Source organism: Ailuropoda melanoleuca, chromosome 4, assembly GCF_002007445.2.
Source record: "Ailuropoda melanoleuca isolate Jingjing chromosome 4, ASM200744v2, whole genome shotgun sequence".
Taxonomy (NCBI): Eukaryota; Metazoa; Chordata; class Mammalia; order Carnivora; family Ursidae; genus Ailuropoda; species Ailuropoda melanoleuca.
Window position 1 is genome coordinate 809887 of NC_048221.1, and position 15619 is coordinate 825505.

Below are 15619 nucleotides of genomic sequence, written 5' to 3' on the forward strand. Positions count from 1 at the left end.
GGTCCTCCGCCCCCACCCCTCTCCAGTCTCCCACCTTCCTCTCCCGAGCCCCCAGTCCCGCGAGACTCCCTTCCCCCGCTCCTGCGAAGTCCCGCAGACCCGCTCGTTGGTCGCCCCCCCTCCCCAGAAGTCCCCGCCCCGGCGCCGCGGAGCAAGCCCTCCCCGCAGTCCCTCCGCGCAGGCGCAGGCAGTCTCGGCCGTGCCTCCCCCCTACTCGAGCGGCTGAGGGCGGGGCGCGGGCTGGTCCGGGGCGGCCGCGGCTCCATGGGGCTCTTGGGGCTGCTGAGCCTGCTACACTCGGCCTTCTTCGGGGACCAGGTAGGGCGTGGGGGGCGCTCCGACACGCGCACGAGGCTTGACGGGTCTGGGGTCTCGCGCAGTTGCCGCGGAGACCGTTGCCAGGGAAACTGCCTCAGGCTGCTCGCCTGGCTGGGAGCCCCTCCCCCGCGTTGCAGCGAACCCCCCCCACCCCGGGTCTGCGCAAGCGCAGCCTCGCCGGGCCCAGCTCCCGGTCTCCGAGGGAGACCCCCCGGACCCCTCCCCATTACGCGGACACAGAGCAGCTGGGGCGGGGGGACTGCGAGGGGGACCGTCCTGCCGAGGGTCCGTCCCGTACAAGCGGGTGGCGGCAGGGCCACGCCCTGCACCGTTTCCGGCCTCAGTTTCCCCTCTGGGCTCCCCGTGTTGGGCCGACTCGGACATTGGCCGACGCTGAGGTTCATAATATACATCCCACCGGGCCCGAGTGCTTTGCCGGCCTCTGTAATCGTTCCGAACCCTGCGGCTCTAACATCCCCAGTTTAAGAGGATACTGGGTCTGGGGGCACAGCGGGGAGGCCAAGGTCACGCCTTCAGCAAGGCTGGGGCCTGAGCGCCGGGCCGAGGCGTCCGCGGAAGACCCGGCCTGGAGGCCGATGGGGAGCTGTCCGCGGTGCTGACAGGAGGCTCGCTCGCCCCCTACCCGCTCGGGGAAACTGAGGCCCAGAACCCTGTCAGGCCACCCACCCCGGATCGGGTTCCGGGGGCACGGCCCCACCACTCCCCCATCTCCAGTGGCACTCCTTCCTCGCCCGTCAGGGCCCTGCTCCGTCCCCCAGCCCGCGCCCCATCTCTGGTCGCATGTCAACCTGGTGTCTTCCTGCTTCCTTCTGCCCCCCCAGCTCTGAATGTGTGTGGGGGATACCCCGGGTTCTACCCCCAGCCCCTAGCACAGCGGGGGGTCAGTGAAAGAGGGCGGGGCATCAAGTGGGAATTGACGCTGAGGTCAGGCCCAGAAGACTCAAAGACACTCTGTGAGTGACCGTGTTGTGTGCTGGCCGGAGGCTGGGATGGGGGTGGGGGCGGGGGGAAGGGAAGATCTCAGGGCGAGGGTGGGGAGGAGCGAGCCCCATGATTCAATTTTCCCCTTGAGAGCCCAGCAGCGGTAGGGAGCACGGAGGGTCCCGGGGAGGGTACCTGGGAAGGGTCTCCCCACTAGGCCTGGGTACTGTACATTGGGGGGTCACTTCATTCCCCCAAGACTGGGACTGGGGTACTGGGGTGCTGTGGGGTTTCCCAAGGCTCTGTGGTTCTTGAATTTCCAGTGATGCCTGAGTCTGTGGCTCAAGAATTTACAGGGTCAGGGATTTTCGAGGGCAAGGAGGGGCAGGGGGTCAGAGCTATGAAGTCCCAGAGGCTTGAGGACAGGGGCATCTTGCCTTGGGGTCTTGGTCCCATGTGCCCTCAGCCTTCCAGCCCCCAGGGCTGGTGAGGCTCATGAGTGAACTCCAGCAGGGTGCTCCCTGGCTTAAGCCTCAGTGTCCTTATATGTATGAGGACAAGGCTGGCCTTTAGACCATCTAAGATTCCGGCTGAGAGGGGCCTGGGGAGCAGCGACCTCTGAGACTGGGTTGGGGAGGTAAGACTTCGTTCTGTGCGGGCAAGGATTCTCCAACCCACCTCCCAGTCAACAAAACAGGAAACTGAGGCCAGAGAGGCCCAAGGTCATGCAGGGGAATCGAGGTACAGCTGAAGCTGGGGCCCTGGGCTCTGTCCTTTCCCCACGCCCATTCCAGCTTTGCCCAGTGTGCCCTGCTGTTTGTGGTCAGTTCAGCCCATGACTCCTCCAGGGGACTGCCCCTGCTCTAAACCCCTCATAATGCCCTGATCCAGCGCCACAGAAACCCACATCCCCTGAGAGGGCATTGATCTACATGCTGTTCCTTCAGCCTGAACTGCTGTTCCCCTCCCTGCTTCCATGCCCAACTCTTACTCATCCTGAAGAGGCCAAGCACCCGTGTTCCTTTCTCTGTGCAGCCTTCCCAGCTTCCAGAAAGAGCCCCCTGCCCACTGCACCCCATCCTCAAGCCCTACAGGCTGTGTCTGGCTCTGGAGGTTCCTTTCAGGGCCCCCAGCATTGCTAGCCCAGGACAGGCACCCGGGACCTCCTGCAGTAAACCCAACAGAGAAGAGTGTGGTCCCTGTGCCCTTGGCTGCCTGTCCCATTGTTCATTGCACCGGCCCTTACTGAGCCTGCAGCCAGCTCCCCATTTTACCGAGGGGAAAACAGGTTCTCCCAGCAAGCAAGGACAGAGGCAGGCCCCCTAAACCGCCTCTCCTGGCCCAGAGCCTCCTTCGTCCTTTCGGGCGTGCATGCATCTGAGGCAGTAAGGACTGGTCGTAGCCGTGAAATTCCGGCTCTGGGTGTTAACCCCTCGAGTGGTTCTGGGGACCTATGGAGGATCTGAGACAGCTGGGACCCCAGGCCCCTCCCTCCTTTGCCTCCCCTTCTGTGAGGGTGAAATAGGAGCGTGATGAGAGACACAGACACAGGGAGACAGAGATTGAAGGAGACCAAGTGACATGGGGTGGATGGGAGTCATGGCAGATGGCCACGGAGAAGCTGTGCCAGGGAGACAGTGAGAAATGTCGGGGTCCCAAGCACTTCTCGGCATGCCCACCCGTCCCCCATGCTCAGCCCTTCTTGCCAGCTGTGACCCTCTCTGGTGGCGAGGGCTGGGGTGTCCAGACTGGATCCTCAGCCCTGCCCCGCCCTCACCCATCTGCACAGGGCCTGGCTGGATCCGTGGGGAGGGGCTGGCCTGGCTCCTGCCTGGCCCCCTCAAATTCTGATGTAACACCCAACACTGGATGTTTTAGTCTCAAATTCTCTGGATCCAGCCCCGGGAGGTTCTTAAGACCGCTTTACTCCGGAATGGGTGGGGGACACGGGGCCCTAGACCTCGAGGCGCCCCCTTCTCTTGGAGGGGGTTCACCCCCCTTTCTCTGCACACGCAGTCTCTGAACCCGCCCGGAGGCCCGACGTCCCGTTGCCGCCGCTGGTCCCCGCCCTGGGGCCGCCATTGGCTGTTGCCATGGTACCAGTTCGTCTTCCCGCGCCGCAATTGGCCACGGCGCCTGCATCCCGCATCCCGCATCCCGCATCCTCCCCCGCTCGCGGTGGTCTCGCCCAGCTCCAGGAGCGGCGGCGCCGCCTGGCCAGGCCGGGACCGGGCTTTGTCCGCTCCAGAGCCCTCTGCCTGCGCCGCCGAGACCCCGGAGCCCCGGAGCCCACGCCCCGCGGCGCCCCTGCCAGCCCAGCCCGAGTGAGTGAGATAAAGTAAGCGGCACGCTTCCCTGGGTGGAGAGCAGGGGGCGGGTCCTCCGCCTCTGCTGGGGGTCTCCATCTCTTCTTCACCTACCAGCACACACTGCGGAGCCTCCGTGTCTCCAGGGTGGAGCCAGAAGGGAAACAGAACCAGGGAGGTGGGCACCTGCATTGCTGCTCTCCCCACGCACACACCCACTCACAGGGTCCAGCGCTGGGATCTCCCACAGTCTGCAGCAGGCCTGCTGTGTGCTTGGGGGATAGCGCTACACCTCGCTGGACATCAGTTTCCCTCTCTGTGAAGTGGGTTTGGACTGAAGGAAAGAGAAGGAAGGGCCCCTTTGGGCCACGTCTATGCCATCGTCCCCTGAAATTCGGCCACTCTCCGCTCAATCAGACCAACCCCCAGCTATTGGTGCTTTCCCTTCTGCAATGGAGATCTCCCAAGGAGGCTCCTGGGAGTCCCCTGGTGCAACCTGGGGTGGAGGGGCAGGCAGGAGGGCTTCCTGGAGGAAGCTGCACCTTGAGGGATGGCAGGAGTTGGGAAAGGTGCTCCGGGTGGAAAACTGCACATGCAGAGGCCTGCTGAAAGAGCACTGCTGTGTGGCTGCAGGTGGACGTGCAGGAATCAGGTCTTATCTCGAGGGCACTGGGGGGCCATGGGAAGTATCGGAGCAAGGGAGGGATGGAGTCCAAACAGTGACTTTCAGAGCTTCCTTCTGGCTGTGCGTGAGGAGTGGACTGCGGGAGGCCAGCGAGGCTGTCCTGATGGGGTTGCTGGGGGAGCGGGGGTCTAGCTGGGCAAAGCTTGAGGAGCTGGTGGGAGTGTGGAGTTGGGGACTCAGGCTGAAGGGAGGGGGGGTCTGGTGGGTGGCCTGCTGCCAAGCTCTGGTTGATGAGGATGCAGGGGAGTGAAGGCATCCCAGGCTTAGCCCGGAACGTCCACAAAGACACCCATGAGAGAAACGGGGAGGCAGCCCTGGGTGGGGCTCAGGGAGGGGACCTCGGATGGTTGAGGGAGTGGGGGGGGCGTAGGTGGTGTTGTGCCTCCCCTAGCGCTTTGTGTCCTCAGCCAGGACACGGCTCCAGCCCAGGGATCTTGCCACAACCCCAGGCCTGATTCCCAGCTCTGGGACCCCCGACTGAGCCTTGGGTGGGATCACTATTGGGGTGGGAGGCAAAGGCTGTGGTCCCCAGGCAGCTGGCCTTCCCCACCTGACACACCGTCTTCCGTTCTGACTGTCCCACCTGCCCTGTGACTTCTGGTTTTGCTCCGTGCCCACTCCCGTGCCTGACCCTCTCATCAGCCTGTGGGATGGGCCTGGCATACTGAGTTCTCATTGCTCAGATGGGCGAACCAAGGCCAGAGAGCTGGCCTCCTGAGTACTTCCGGGGCCAGGCTCCTGTCATGCCTTGTGTGGCCCCCTGGCCTCACTTCCTCTGAGCACAGCCATCGTGGTCCCCGAGGCTCAGGCCTGTGACCAGGAAGTCAGATGACAGGGTCAGGCAAACAGTAGGTCCTCCCAATGGGTTAGGATGGCCTGACCCCCTCTCCCCACCCTACGCCAGGCCCAGCGCGCCCTTGGTGACCCCATGGTGGGTGGGTTGGGGAGGGTTCAGTGGGTAGGAGCAGAGGGACGACAGTGAACACGCAAGTAAATGAATGCATGTGGCCAGGTGTGTGTGCCTGTGGGCAAGGAAAGGCTGGCTGGTTTGGGGAGGGGGCTCTCGGGAAGGAGGTGGAGGAAAGGATGGGCTGCCATTGGTGTGCCTCAGACAAAGGCGGAGGGAGGGGGCGAGTGCTGATGGGAAGGGAACAAAGAGGGAAGGGGGGTGGGGAGGAGGTGGGACTGCTCTGGGAAGGGCCTAGCCAAGGAAGGAGGAGCTGCCAGCCAGCTGCACAGAGGAGGAGGCTGGGCCAGAGTGAGAAAGGACCGCCACACACACAAAGAAGCGGGTGGTGGTGGCAGAGCCCAGGAGATGGTGCATGGGGCCGCCAGGGCCGCAGGGGCTGGTAGAGGGCTGACAGGAGGGGAGACGGGCCAGGCAGGTAGCTGTTGGTGGAGGGGGGCAGGGCATCCAGAGTGCAGACCCCCAGGGTGACTGTGATGAGCTGGGTCTGTCTGTTCCATCCGGCTGTGGGGGTCGCTGCCAGCAACCTGGCCATCGCTGTCCGAGCTGCTTTTGAGGGCGGATGCAGCATTCTTACCGTCCCTTCGCTGGGCCAGCCGGTGGTCTGTGCGCCTGACCTCTGGCAGCTGCGTGTCTGTGGGGCAGGGCCTTGGCTGTCAGCTCATGGGTCTGGGAGCCCAGCAGTGAGGACAAACATGCGTCTGTGTCTGCTGGTCGGCTGGACGTGTGGTCTGTCTCGACGTGGCCCTGCCCGCATCTGTCGCTGTGTGTTGCTCTACGGGCCATGACGCATGTCCTCAGGGCCAGCCCTGCAGCGGTCCACACTAGGCATCCCTGCTGGGATTCACCCCAGGACCGGATGGGAGGGCCGGGACTTGGATCAGGAGCCAGCCCTCCCTAGACCCTTGGGTGAACCTTCTGGCCTGTGGCTGCAGGCGCTGCAGGAGCTGAAGATGACGAGCTCCGTGGCACCATACGAGCAGCTGGTGCGGCAGGTGGAGGCCTTGAAGGCCGAGAACAGTCACCTGAGGCAGGAGCTGCGCGACAATTCCAGCCACCTGTCCAAGCTGGAGACGGAGACGTCCGGCATGAAGGTGAGGGTGGGGCTGGGGGAGGCAGTTGCAGGCACAAACACCAGGGCGCTGGACCCCGAGGCCGGCAGGCCAGGCTGGGGCGTTTCATGGCGGGGGGGGTCCGGGCAGCCCAGGGCGGCCGGCTGATGCTGGTGGTGCTCTTCCCCGCCCCCCCAGGAGGTCCTGAAGCACTTACAAGCCAAGCTGGAGCAGGAGGCTGGAGTGCTGGTGTCCTTGGGGCAGACCGAGGTGCTGGAGCAGCTGAAAGGTGAGGGCCCTGCCTGGGGCCCCTCTGCACCCTGGGGCAGTCTCCAGCTTGCCCCAGAGGGAGCTGGGAGGAGGAGGGGCAGGAGGGGGCACTGACCTCGCCCTCTCCCTCCTGCCCCTACAGCCCTGCAGACGGACATCACCAGCCTGTACAACCTGAAGTCCCAGCCCCCCGCCCTGGGCCCCGAGCCCCCTGCACGGACCCCCGAAGAAAGTCCCGTCCACGGCTCTGGGCCCTCTAAGGACAGCTTTGGGGAGCTGAGCCGGGCTACCATCCGGCTCCTGGAGGAGCTGGACCGCGAACGGTGAGAGACGGCAGGTGGCGGGAAGCCCCGCCCCCAGACAGCTCCGGCCCAGCTATCCCTGGCCCCTGACTGGCCCACCCGCATGTGTCCCACCCGCCTCCTGAGTCGACCCTGCTCACACAGGCTGCTGGTGGCTCGTCTTCCCCCATTGTCGGCCTCTCTGGAGGACAAAGACGAGGGGGGTTCCCGGTAAAGAGGAAGGCTCCTGGGAGATGTCCTCAGGGGTCCCCAGTATGCAGGCTTCACCGGACGGGGCTGTGTCCATTGCCAGGGTCAGGACTGGAGCCAGAAGGGCTCAAGGCCGCCTTTGTGGAGAGAGGGGCTGTGGCCCAGGAAACCCGGGCCCGTGGCCAGCAGAGGAAAGCAGGGTCCGGGCTCCCAGCTCAGCTCAGCTGGTTGTGTGGGGTCGGATGGGACAGTTCAAGAGCAGCTTGGAGTCAGGTCCACACTGTGCTGTGGGACCTCAAGCGAGTTTCCAACCCCTCCCAGCCTCAGACTTCTGGCCTGCAATTATATGCAATGTAGGCAAAATTATCTAAAGTCCATAAATTTTTATTTAAAGAAAAAAAAAAAGACACAGAGCCTAAACATGGAGCTCTGTACAATGGAAATAGCAGCATCACCCCAGGGTTAAGAGGGAGACTGTTGGGCCTGGGGTCACCTGAGCCTGAGCTGGTCTTTGCAGGCTAGGGGGAGATTAGCAAGTGCGGGAGAGGTGTTAGGGGCACAACAGCCCCCTCAGAGCCTTTCTCCGGAGACCAGAACTTATAAAGGAATTGCCTCTTTCCTTTGAATTAATTTTCTGCACCCCACCCCAATCCCGGGAGCACCAAGGGCGAGACTCTGCCCTCCTGTTAAACTTGGCACAGTCAGCGCCCAACAAGCGATCAAGGTAAACACCGTGTGCACGACGGCTCCCCCGCTGCCAGCCTGCACCCACCGACTTGCCCCCCCAGGTGTTTCCTGTTGAACGAGATCGAGAAGGAGGAGAAGGAGAAGCTCTGGTATTACTCACAGCTGCAGGGCCTGTCCAAGCGCCTGGACGAGCTCCCGCACGTGGAGACGGTGAGCCCGCGGGGCGGAGGGGCGGTGGGCGGGTGGGGGCCTCGGGCCCGGGCGCGCCCTCACCGCGGTCCGCCCGCCCCTCCCAGCAGTTCTCGATGCAGATGGACCTGATCCGGCAGCAGCTGGAGTTCGAGGCCCAGCACATCCGCTCGCTGATGGAGGAGCGCTTCGGCACCTCGGACGAGATGGTGCAGCGGGCGCAGGTGAGGCGGTGGGCGGGGCGGGCGCGGAGCAGGTGCGGGGAAGTGGGCATTACCCAGCGGGCGGGCACTGCTGTGGGCGGGGTCTGGCTCAGGGGGCGGAGCCAGAGCTAGAGCCCTTTGTGGGTGGGGCCAGAGGGGGCTAAGGGCAGAGCTGGGCCCAGGGGGCAGAGTCCGAGAACAGTGGGGGCAGGGGGCGGACAGTGGGCGGAGCCGAGTGTGAGCAAGCCCTGGGCCTCGGTCAGTGGACGGGATCAGATCAGGGGTGGGCGGGGCCAAATAAGGGAGTGGGTGGGGTCAGTGTGGGTTGGGGTTGGACCATGGGTGGGACCGGGATGTGGGCAGAGTCAGGTAACACGGCGGCGGGGTTTGGGGCGGGTGGGGCCATATAGAGGAATAGGTGGGATCAGAGCCAGGGGCGGGGCCAGGGCGGAGTCAGCCGTCAAAGTGAGGTTTGGGCAGTGGGTGGGGTCACAGCAGGGAGTGGGCGGGGCCAGAGCCGGGGCGGGGNAACCTTCTGGCCTGTGGCTGCAGGCGCTGCAGGAGCTGAAGATGACGAGCTCCGTGGCACCATACGAGCAGCTGGTGCGGCAGGTGGAGGCCTTGAAGGCCGAGAACAGTCACCTGAGGCAGGAGCTGCGCGACAATTCCAGCCACCTGTCCAAGCTGGAGACGGAGACGTCCGGCATGAAGGTGAGGGTGGGGCTGGGGGAGGCAGTTGCAGGCACAAACACCAGGGCGCTGGACCCCGAGGCCGGCAGGCCAGGCTGGGGCGTTTCATGGCGGGGGGGGTCCGGGCAGCCCAGGGCGGCCGGCTGATGCTGGTGGTGCTCTTCCCCGCCCCCCCAGGAGGTCCTGAAGCACTTACAAGCCAAGCTGGAGCAGGAGGCTGGAGTGCTGGTGTCCTTGGGGCAGACCGAGGTGCTGGAGCAGCTGAAAGGTGAGGGCCCTGCCTGGGGCCCCTCTGCACCCTGGGGCAGTCTCCAGCTTGCCCCAGAGGGAGCTGGGAGGAGGAGGGGCAGGAGGGGGCACTGACCTCGCCCTCTCCCTCCTGCCCCTACAGCCCTGCAGACGGACATCACCAGCCTGTACAACCTGAAGTCCCAGCCCCCCGCCCTGGGCCCCGAGCCCCCTGCACGGACCCCCGAAGAAAGTCCCGTCCACGGCTCTGGGCCCTCTAAGGACAGCTTTGGGGAGCTGAGCCGGGCTACCATCCGGCTCCTGGAGGAGCTGGACCGCGAACGGTGAGAGACGGCAGGTGGCGGGAAGCCCCGCCCCCAGACAGCTCCGGCCCAGCTATCCCTGGCCCCTGACTGGCCCACCCGCATGTGTCCCACCCGCCTCCTGAGTCGACCCTGCTCACACAGGCTGCTGGTGGCTCGTCTTCCCCCATTGTCGGCCTCTCTGGAGGACAAAGACGAGGGGGGTTCCCGGTAAAGAGGAAGGCTCCTGGGAGATGTCCTCAGGGGTCCCCAGTATGCAGGCTTCACCAGGGACGGGGCTGTGTCCATTGCCAGGGTCAGGACTGGAGCCAGAAGGGCTCAAGGCCGCCTTTGTGGAGAGAGGGGCTGTGGCCCAGGAAACCCGGGCCCGTGGCCAGCAGAGGAAAGCAGGGTCCGGGCTCCCAGCTCAGCTCAGCTGGTTGTGTGGGGTCGGATGGGACAGTTCAAGAGCAGCTTGGAGTCAGGTCCACACTGTGCTGTGGGACCTCAAGCGAGTTTCCAACCCCTCCCAGCCTCAGACTTCTGGCCTGCAATTATATGCAATGTAGGCAAAATTATCTAAAGTCCATAAATTTTTATTTAAAGAAAAAAAAAAAGACACAGAGCCTAAACATGGAGCTCTGTACAATGGAAATAGCAGCATCACCCCAGGGTTAAGAGGGAGACTGTTGGGCCTGGGGTCACCTGAGCCTGAGCTGGTCTTTGCAGGCTAGGGGGAGATTAGCAAGTGCGGGAGAGGTGTTAGGGGCACAACAGCCCCCTCAGAGCCTTTCTCCGGAGACCAGAACTTATAAAGGAATTGCCTCTTTCCTTTGAATTAATTTTCTGCACCCCACCCCAATCCCGGGAGCACCAAGGGCGAGACTCTGCCCTCCTGTTAAACTTGGCACAGTCAGCGCCCAACAAGCGATCAAGGTAAACACCGTGTGCACGACGGCTCCCCCGCTGCCAGCCTGCACCCACCGACTTGCCCCCCCAGGTGTTTCCTGTTGAACGAGATCGAGAAGGAGGAGAAGGAGAAGCTCTGGTATTACTCACAGCTGCAGGGCCTGTCCAAGCGCCTGGACGAGCTCCCGCACGTGGAGACGGTGAGCCCGCGGGGCGGAGGGGCGGTGGGCGGGTGGGGGCCTCGGGCCCGGGCGCGCCCTCACCGCGGTCCGCCCGCCCCTCCCAGCAGTTCTCGATGCAGATGGACCTGATCCGGCAGCAGCTGGAGTTCGAGGCCCAGCACATCCGCTCGCTGATGGAGGAGCGCTTCGGCACCTCGGACGAGATGGTGCAGCGGGCGCAGGTGAGGCGGTGGGCGGGGCGGGCGCGGAGCAGGTGCGGGGAAGTGGGCATTACCCAGCGGGCGGGCACTGCTGTGGGCGGGGTCTGGCTCAGGGGGCGGAGCCAGAGCTAGAGCCCTTTGTGGGTGGGGCCAGAGGGGGCTAAGGGCAGAGCTGGGCCCAGGGGGCAGAGTCCGAGAACAGTGGGGGCAGGGGGCGGACAGTGGGCGGAGCCGAGTGTGAGCAAGCCCTGGGCCTCGGTCAGTGGACGGGATCAGATCAGGGGTGGGCGGGGCCAAATAAGGGAGTGGGTGGGGTCAGTGTGGGTTGGGGTTGGACCATGGGTGGGACCGGGATGTGGGCAGAGTCAGGTAACACGGCGGCGGGGTTTGGGGCGGGTGGGGCCATATAGAGGAATAGGTGGGATCAGAGCCAGGGGCGGGGCCAGGGCGGAGTCAGCCGTCAAAGTGAGGTTTGGGCAGTGGGTGGGGTCACAGCAGGGAGTGGGCGGGGCCAGAGCCGGGGCGGGGTCAGCCCCAGCGGGCACCTTTCTGTGTCTCAGATCCGTGCTTCGCGCCTGGAGCAAATCGATCAGGAACTGCTGTCGGCGCAGGACCGCGTGCAACAGACCGAGCCCCAGGTACGGGGAGGGGGGAGCCGGGGCCCTGCCCTGGGTGCTGGAACGGGCCCGCAGCCCCCACCCGCGCCATCATGGGGCTGTGGCCGGCAGCAGTCTGGGCGCTTTGTGGGGTGCTCCCCAACTGAACCCCCGGGCCTGGCGTTCTCCGCACAGGCCCTGCTGGCGGTGAAGTCAGTGTCGGTGGACGAGGACCCAGAGACTGAGGTCCCCACGCACCCTGAGGATGGCGTCCCTCCGCCAGGCAACAGCAAGGTGAGGGGGTATCCAGGTTTTTGTGGGGCCAGGCGGGTGGGTTGAGGTGAGGGGGTGTGGGTGGCCGGCCGGGTTGAGGTGTATGGTGAGGTGGGTCCTGCGTCTCTGTCAGGCGTGGGGGACCCTTCCTCCTCCATCTCCATAATGTATCCCCAGGTGTGGAAGGGCCGCCCTGGGTGGGGGGTGTGGTGAGGCTGGCAGGACCAGCATGTGGTCTGCGGCCTGGTAAGGTGGGTGGGGGTTAGCTGTCCTGTGGGGGGGGGGGCACTCGAGCCTTAGACGTAGGAGGTCACGCATAGGAGTACCCAGTGAGGGACGACAAGGTGGGCATCTGGCCCTCCTGAACTGGGGGCACTCCAGTGCTGGCTGATGCCTCCCACCACCTCCCCAGGTGTGTGCGCTGGCCCCCAGGGCGAGGGGGGTCGGGGTGAGCAAGCGATTCTCCTGGGCTGGGGTCACAGGACTCACCGTGTTTGGGCGGCTCACGGGGGTGCTTGGGCTGCCCCTGGCTGGGGCCCGGTGAGCTGGGTGGTGTTCCCCACCTTGACTCCATCCCCTGCCCTCCTAGGTGGAGGTGGTCTTCTGGTTGCTGTCCATGCTGGCGACGCGGGACCAGGAGGACACAGCCCGCACCCTGCTGGCGATGTCCAGCTCTCCGGAGAGCTGCGTGGCCATGCGCCGCTCGGGGTGCCTGCCGCTGCTGCTACAGATCCTGCACGGCGTGGAGGCTGGCGCTGGGGGTCGGAGTGCGAGCCCCGGGGCGCCGGGAGCCAAGGATGCGCGCATGCGCGCCAACGCGGCACTGCACAACATTGTCTTCTCGCAGCCGGACCAGGGCCTGGCGCGCAAGGAGATGCGCGTCCTGCACGTGCTGGAGCAGATCCGGGCCTACTGTGAGACGTGCTGGGACTGGCTGCAGGCCCGGGACAGCGCCGACGGAGGCGGCAACAGCGGCGGTGAGCACGTGGGCGCTTCCACGTGGCCGGGCCAGACCGTGAGCAGTGAGAGGGGCCGTGGCTGTGCCAGCGCCGCCTGTGTGCCAGGCACTGGCCGAGGCCTTCTGGGGACTTTGGCTAGGTCCTGGGTAACCCTTGCAAGCGGGGTGCAGAGTTTGAGACTCCTAATTTTTGCAGCTCATTGCAAAGTTAATCTGTGACAAAAACACTGCCAAAAGGTACTTAGCACCGGGGATTACCTCATCTCCCTTTGCGATCCCGGGGGGCGGGGCGCGGAGCACCCTCTGTCCTGGCTTTAGACAGCTGCGGTAAGGCAGCCCTGCTCTGGGAGGGCCCGTGTGACCCGAGGGCAGTGGTTTGGAAAGCTCTGGGGTCCGTGCAGGCCGTTGGGTGGAGAAGGCAGGGAGGGGCAGGGACACACCAGGAGCGGGCGGGGTGGGGTGGGGGGTTCTGACCCTGCCCCCCTGCCCCACAGCTCCGGTCCCCATTGAGCCTCAGATCTGCCAGGCCACCTGTGCTGTGATGAAACTGTCCTTTGACGAGGAATACCGCCGTGCCATGAACGAGCTGGGTGAGTGCCCCCTCCCCTCCTCCCTGACTGCACACCGCTTCTCGGATGGCCCCGGGGGCTGCTGGGCCTCATTCCGCCCAGGGCGGCTTTCAGCTACCAAGGTGCTGGGGCTCAGAGAACAGGGAGGTGACTTTGCTCAGGAAGCCAATAGCAAAGGTGAAAAACCCAATTTAATTCATGGAATCAGAGCCGCGGGGTAGTGGGGGGGGGTGACCTTGTGAAATCTTAGGTCTGCCGGCATTACCAGGATCTTATCTCTTTCCATATACAAGTAATCGAAACAGAGCTCAGACATCACAGCCATATGCTCACTTCACTGTCGTGATTACAAAATGAGATACTCCTTCTCACCCAGAGCGGTCGAAACGCCCCAAGGGTAGAGCCCGTTCCATGGTTGGCTGTGTGGAAGCAGGTGCACAGCCCCGGGGGGAGGGGCATCGGCTCCAGCCGGTACTTTATGGTGTGCACACTTTTGATGCCCCCCCCAGCCCCCCAGCTAGGAATTTACCCTCTGGCTGCATTTACAAAGGAAGCACATGAAAACAAGGAAGCAAGGAACCCAGATAAAGCCCTGAATCTGGAAACCGCGGGTGTGCAGTCGCTGGGAGCTGGTCGCAGGCCGCGGCGTCTTGCGTCCCTCTGAAGTTCTCCTGTCGCAGGCGGAAGAGGGGGAGGTGGTTCGGGCCACTCCCCGCACAGTCTGGCTGCACACACGTGCCCCAGAATGCAGGCTAAACGCAGGAGGATAGACGGCCCCGGGGCCGCGCTTCCCGCCAGCTGCTGCGAGGCCGGAACAGAGGGTTTCCGTTTGGGCTGTATCCCCTCTGACCTTGAACGCCTGGACCATGAACACGTATAATTTCATATGAAACTCGTTCTCAAAGTGTGACCCAGGGCCCCTTCTACGAGGTCCCCAAGGTCACATTCTTTTAACAAGGACACAAGAGATGTGACTTGCCTGTCCCACCCCAGTCTTCTCTCAGGCATTTTCCAGACCTCCTACTCTGACGACCGCTGGGCTTACGTTCTGGGGTTTAAAAGGCTTCATTTTCATTTCCAGCAGGTCTAGAACAGAGTCTCCTTGGGGGTTCTCAGAAACGCTCGGAGGATACAGGGGTCCCCAGGGCAAAACACTTGTGTGTTGCTGGTGTCTGCCAGGCCCCCCTAGCCGGGTGGTCCCACCCGCAGTGGAGTTCACAGCACTTTCTGTCTGTTCTCATTCGGATCCTTCCTGTGGGTTTCCAGCACTGGGGTTTCCACGTTCAGGAGCGTGAAAGGCCTTGGAAGTGTCCCCTGAATAACTTACAATTATGTATTAAAGTTTTTAGGGGTGCCCGGCTGCCTCAGTCAGTGGAGTGCGTGACTCTTACCTGAGGGTCGTGAGTTCAGGCCCCACGTTGGGTGTACGACCGAGTTAGAAAGAAATCAAACTGTGGTAAAATATACGTAAGATTCACCACCGTAACCGTCTCCAGGCGCACAGCCCGCGGCATGAAGCACGCTCACCCCGCCCTGCAGCCACCCCACCCTCCGTCTCCAGAACGTTCCATCTGCCCACAGGGAGACTCTGTTCCCAGGAAGCACGGACTCCGACCCCCTGCCCCAGCCCTGGCTCCCACCAGCTCCTCTCTGTCTGTGTGGACGGGACGCCTCTGGGGGCCTCCTGGGAGTGGGGTCCGTCCTTCTGGGTCTGGCTTATTTCACATAAACAGCCTCGAGCCTAATGTCTTTGGGGTCCGCCCATGGGGTAGCAGGTGTCAGAGTGCCCGCATTTTCGCGGCTGAGGAATACTGCCCTATGGACGGACACAGTGTCCACCCCTCCATCCATGTCCGCAGATGGACATTTGGGTCATGTCCACCTTTCGGCTGCTCTGAACCTATGGCAGGTTAATCGGGGACTTTTTAGACGTGTGCTGCTCACTTCTGCCCCAGGGACGCTGGCATCACCCCCATCATCTTTGCGACGGGGAGACGGCCGAGATGGGGCCTCTCACGCCTGCCTTGCTCCTTCTTTCCCTTCTCTCCGTACCGACCATTCCCCGGAATCACTTCCCCCCACAGTATCTCCTGAGCACAGGCCATCCGCACCCTGCCGTCCATGGCTCGCGGTCTAATAATCCGGAGGGAATTCTCGTGTGGGATGTTGGGGGGCTTCCCTGAGAAAGTGACTCGAGCTGGGAGTAGAGCCAGGAACCTGGGCAAATAGCAGGGGAGAGCGTTGCAGGCAGAGAGAACAGCCGTGCAAAGGCCCAGGAGCTGGCAAGCAGCCCTGGGAACCCGGCTGGGGAGGGGGCCCGGGCAGGGCAGGTGTGGGGTGGGAGGGAGCAGAGAGCATCTGAGGCCAGGAGGAAGGCCAGTGGGTGGTTTGGGGTGCGCCGCAGTGGGCAGGGCTCCCCCACCTGACGGCAGCCGCGCCCCTGCCCGCGTCCCGGCAGGTGGGCTGCAGGCCGTAGCGGACTTGCTGCAGGTGGACTACGAGATGCACAAGACGACGCGGGACCCGCTCAACCTTGCCCTCCGCCGATATGCTGGCATGACCCTCACCAACCTCACCTTCGGGGATGTCGCCAACAAGGTGC

At 63.9% G+C, this 15619-nt stretch overlaps 1 protein-coding gene across 1 annotated transcript in view; it reads left to right on the forward strand.

The window, feature by feature from the left end:
- Positions 1 to 8648: 8648 nt before the first annotated feature.
- Positions 8649 to 15619, forward strand: part of APC2 (APC regulator of WNT signaling pathway 2) — a 16911-nt gene continuing 9940 nt past the window's right edge. Inside the window, 10 exon segments of the mRNA XM_034657383.1 lie at positions 8649 to 8821; positions 8978 to 9068; positions 9192 to 9372; positions 10331 to 10439; positions 10526 to 10642; positions 11182 to 11259; positions 11413 to 11511; positions 12080 to 12467; positions 12943 to 13038; positions 15476 to 15615. Coding sequence (XP_034513274.1) covers positions 8681 to 8821; positions 8978 to 9068; positions 9192 to 9372; positions 10331 to 10439; positions 10526 to 10642; positions 11182 to 11259; positions 11413 to 11511; positions 12080 to 12467; positions 12943 to 13038; positions 15476 to 15615 — 1440 coding nt within the window. The 5' untranslated portion in view covers positions 8649 to 8680.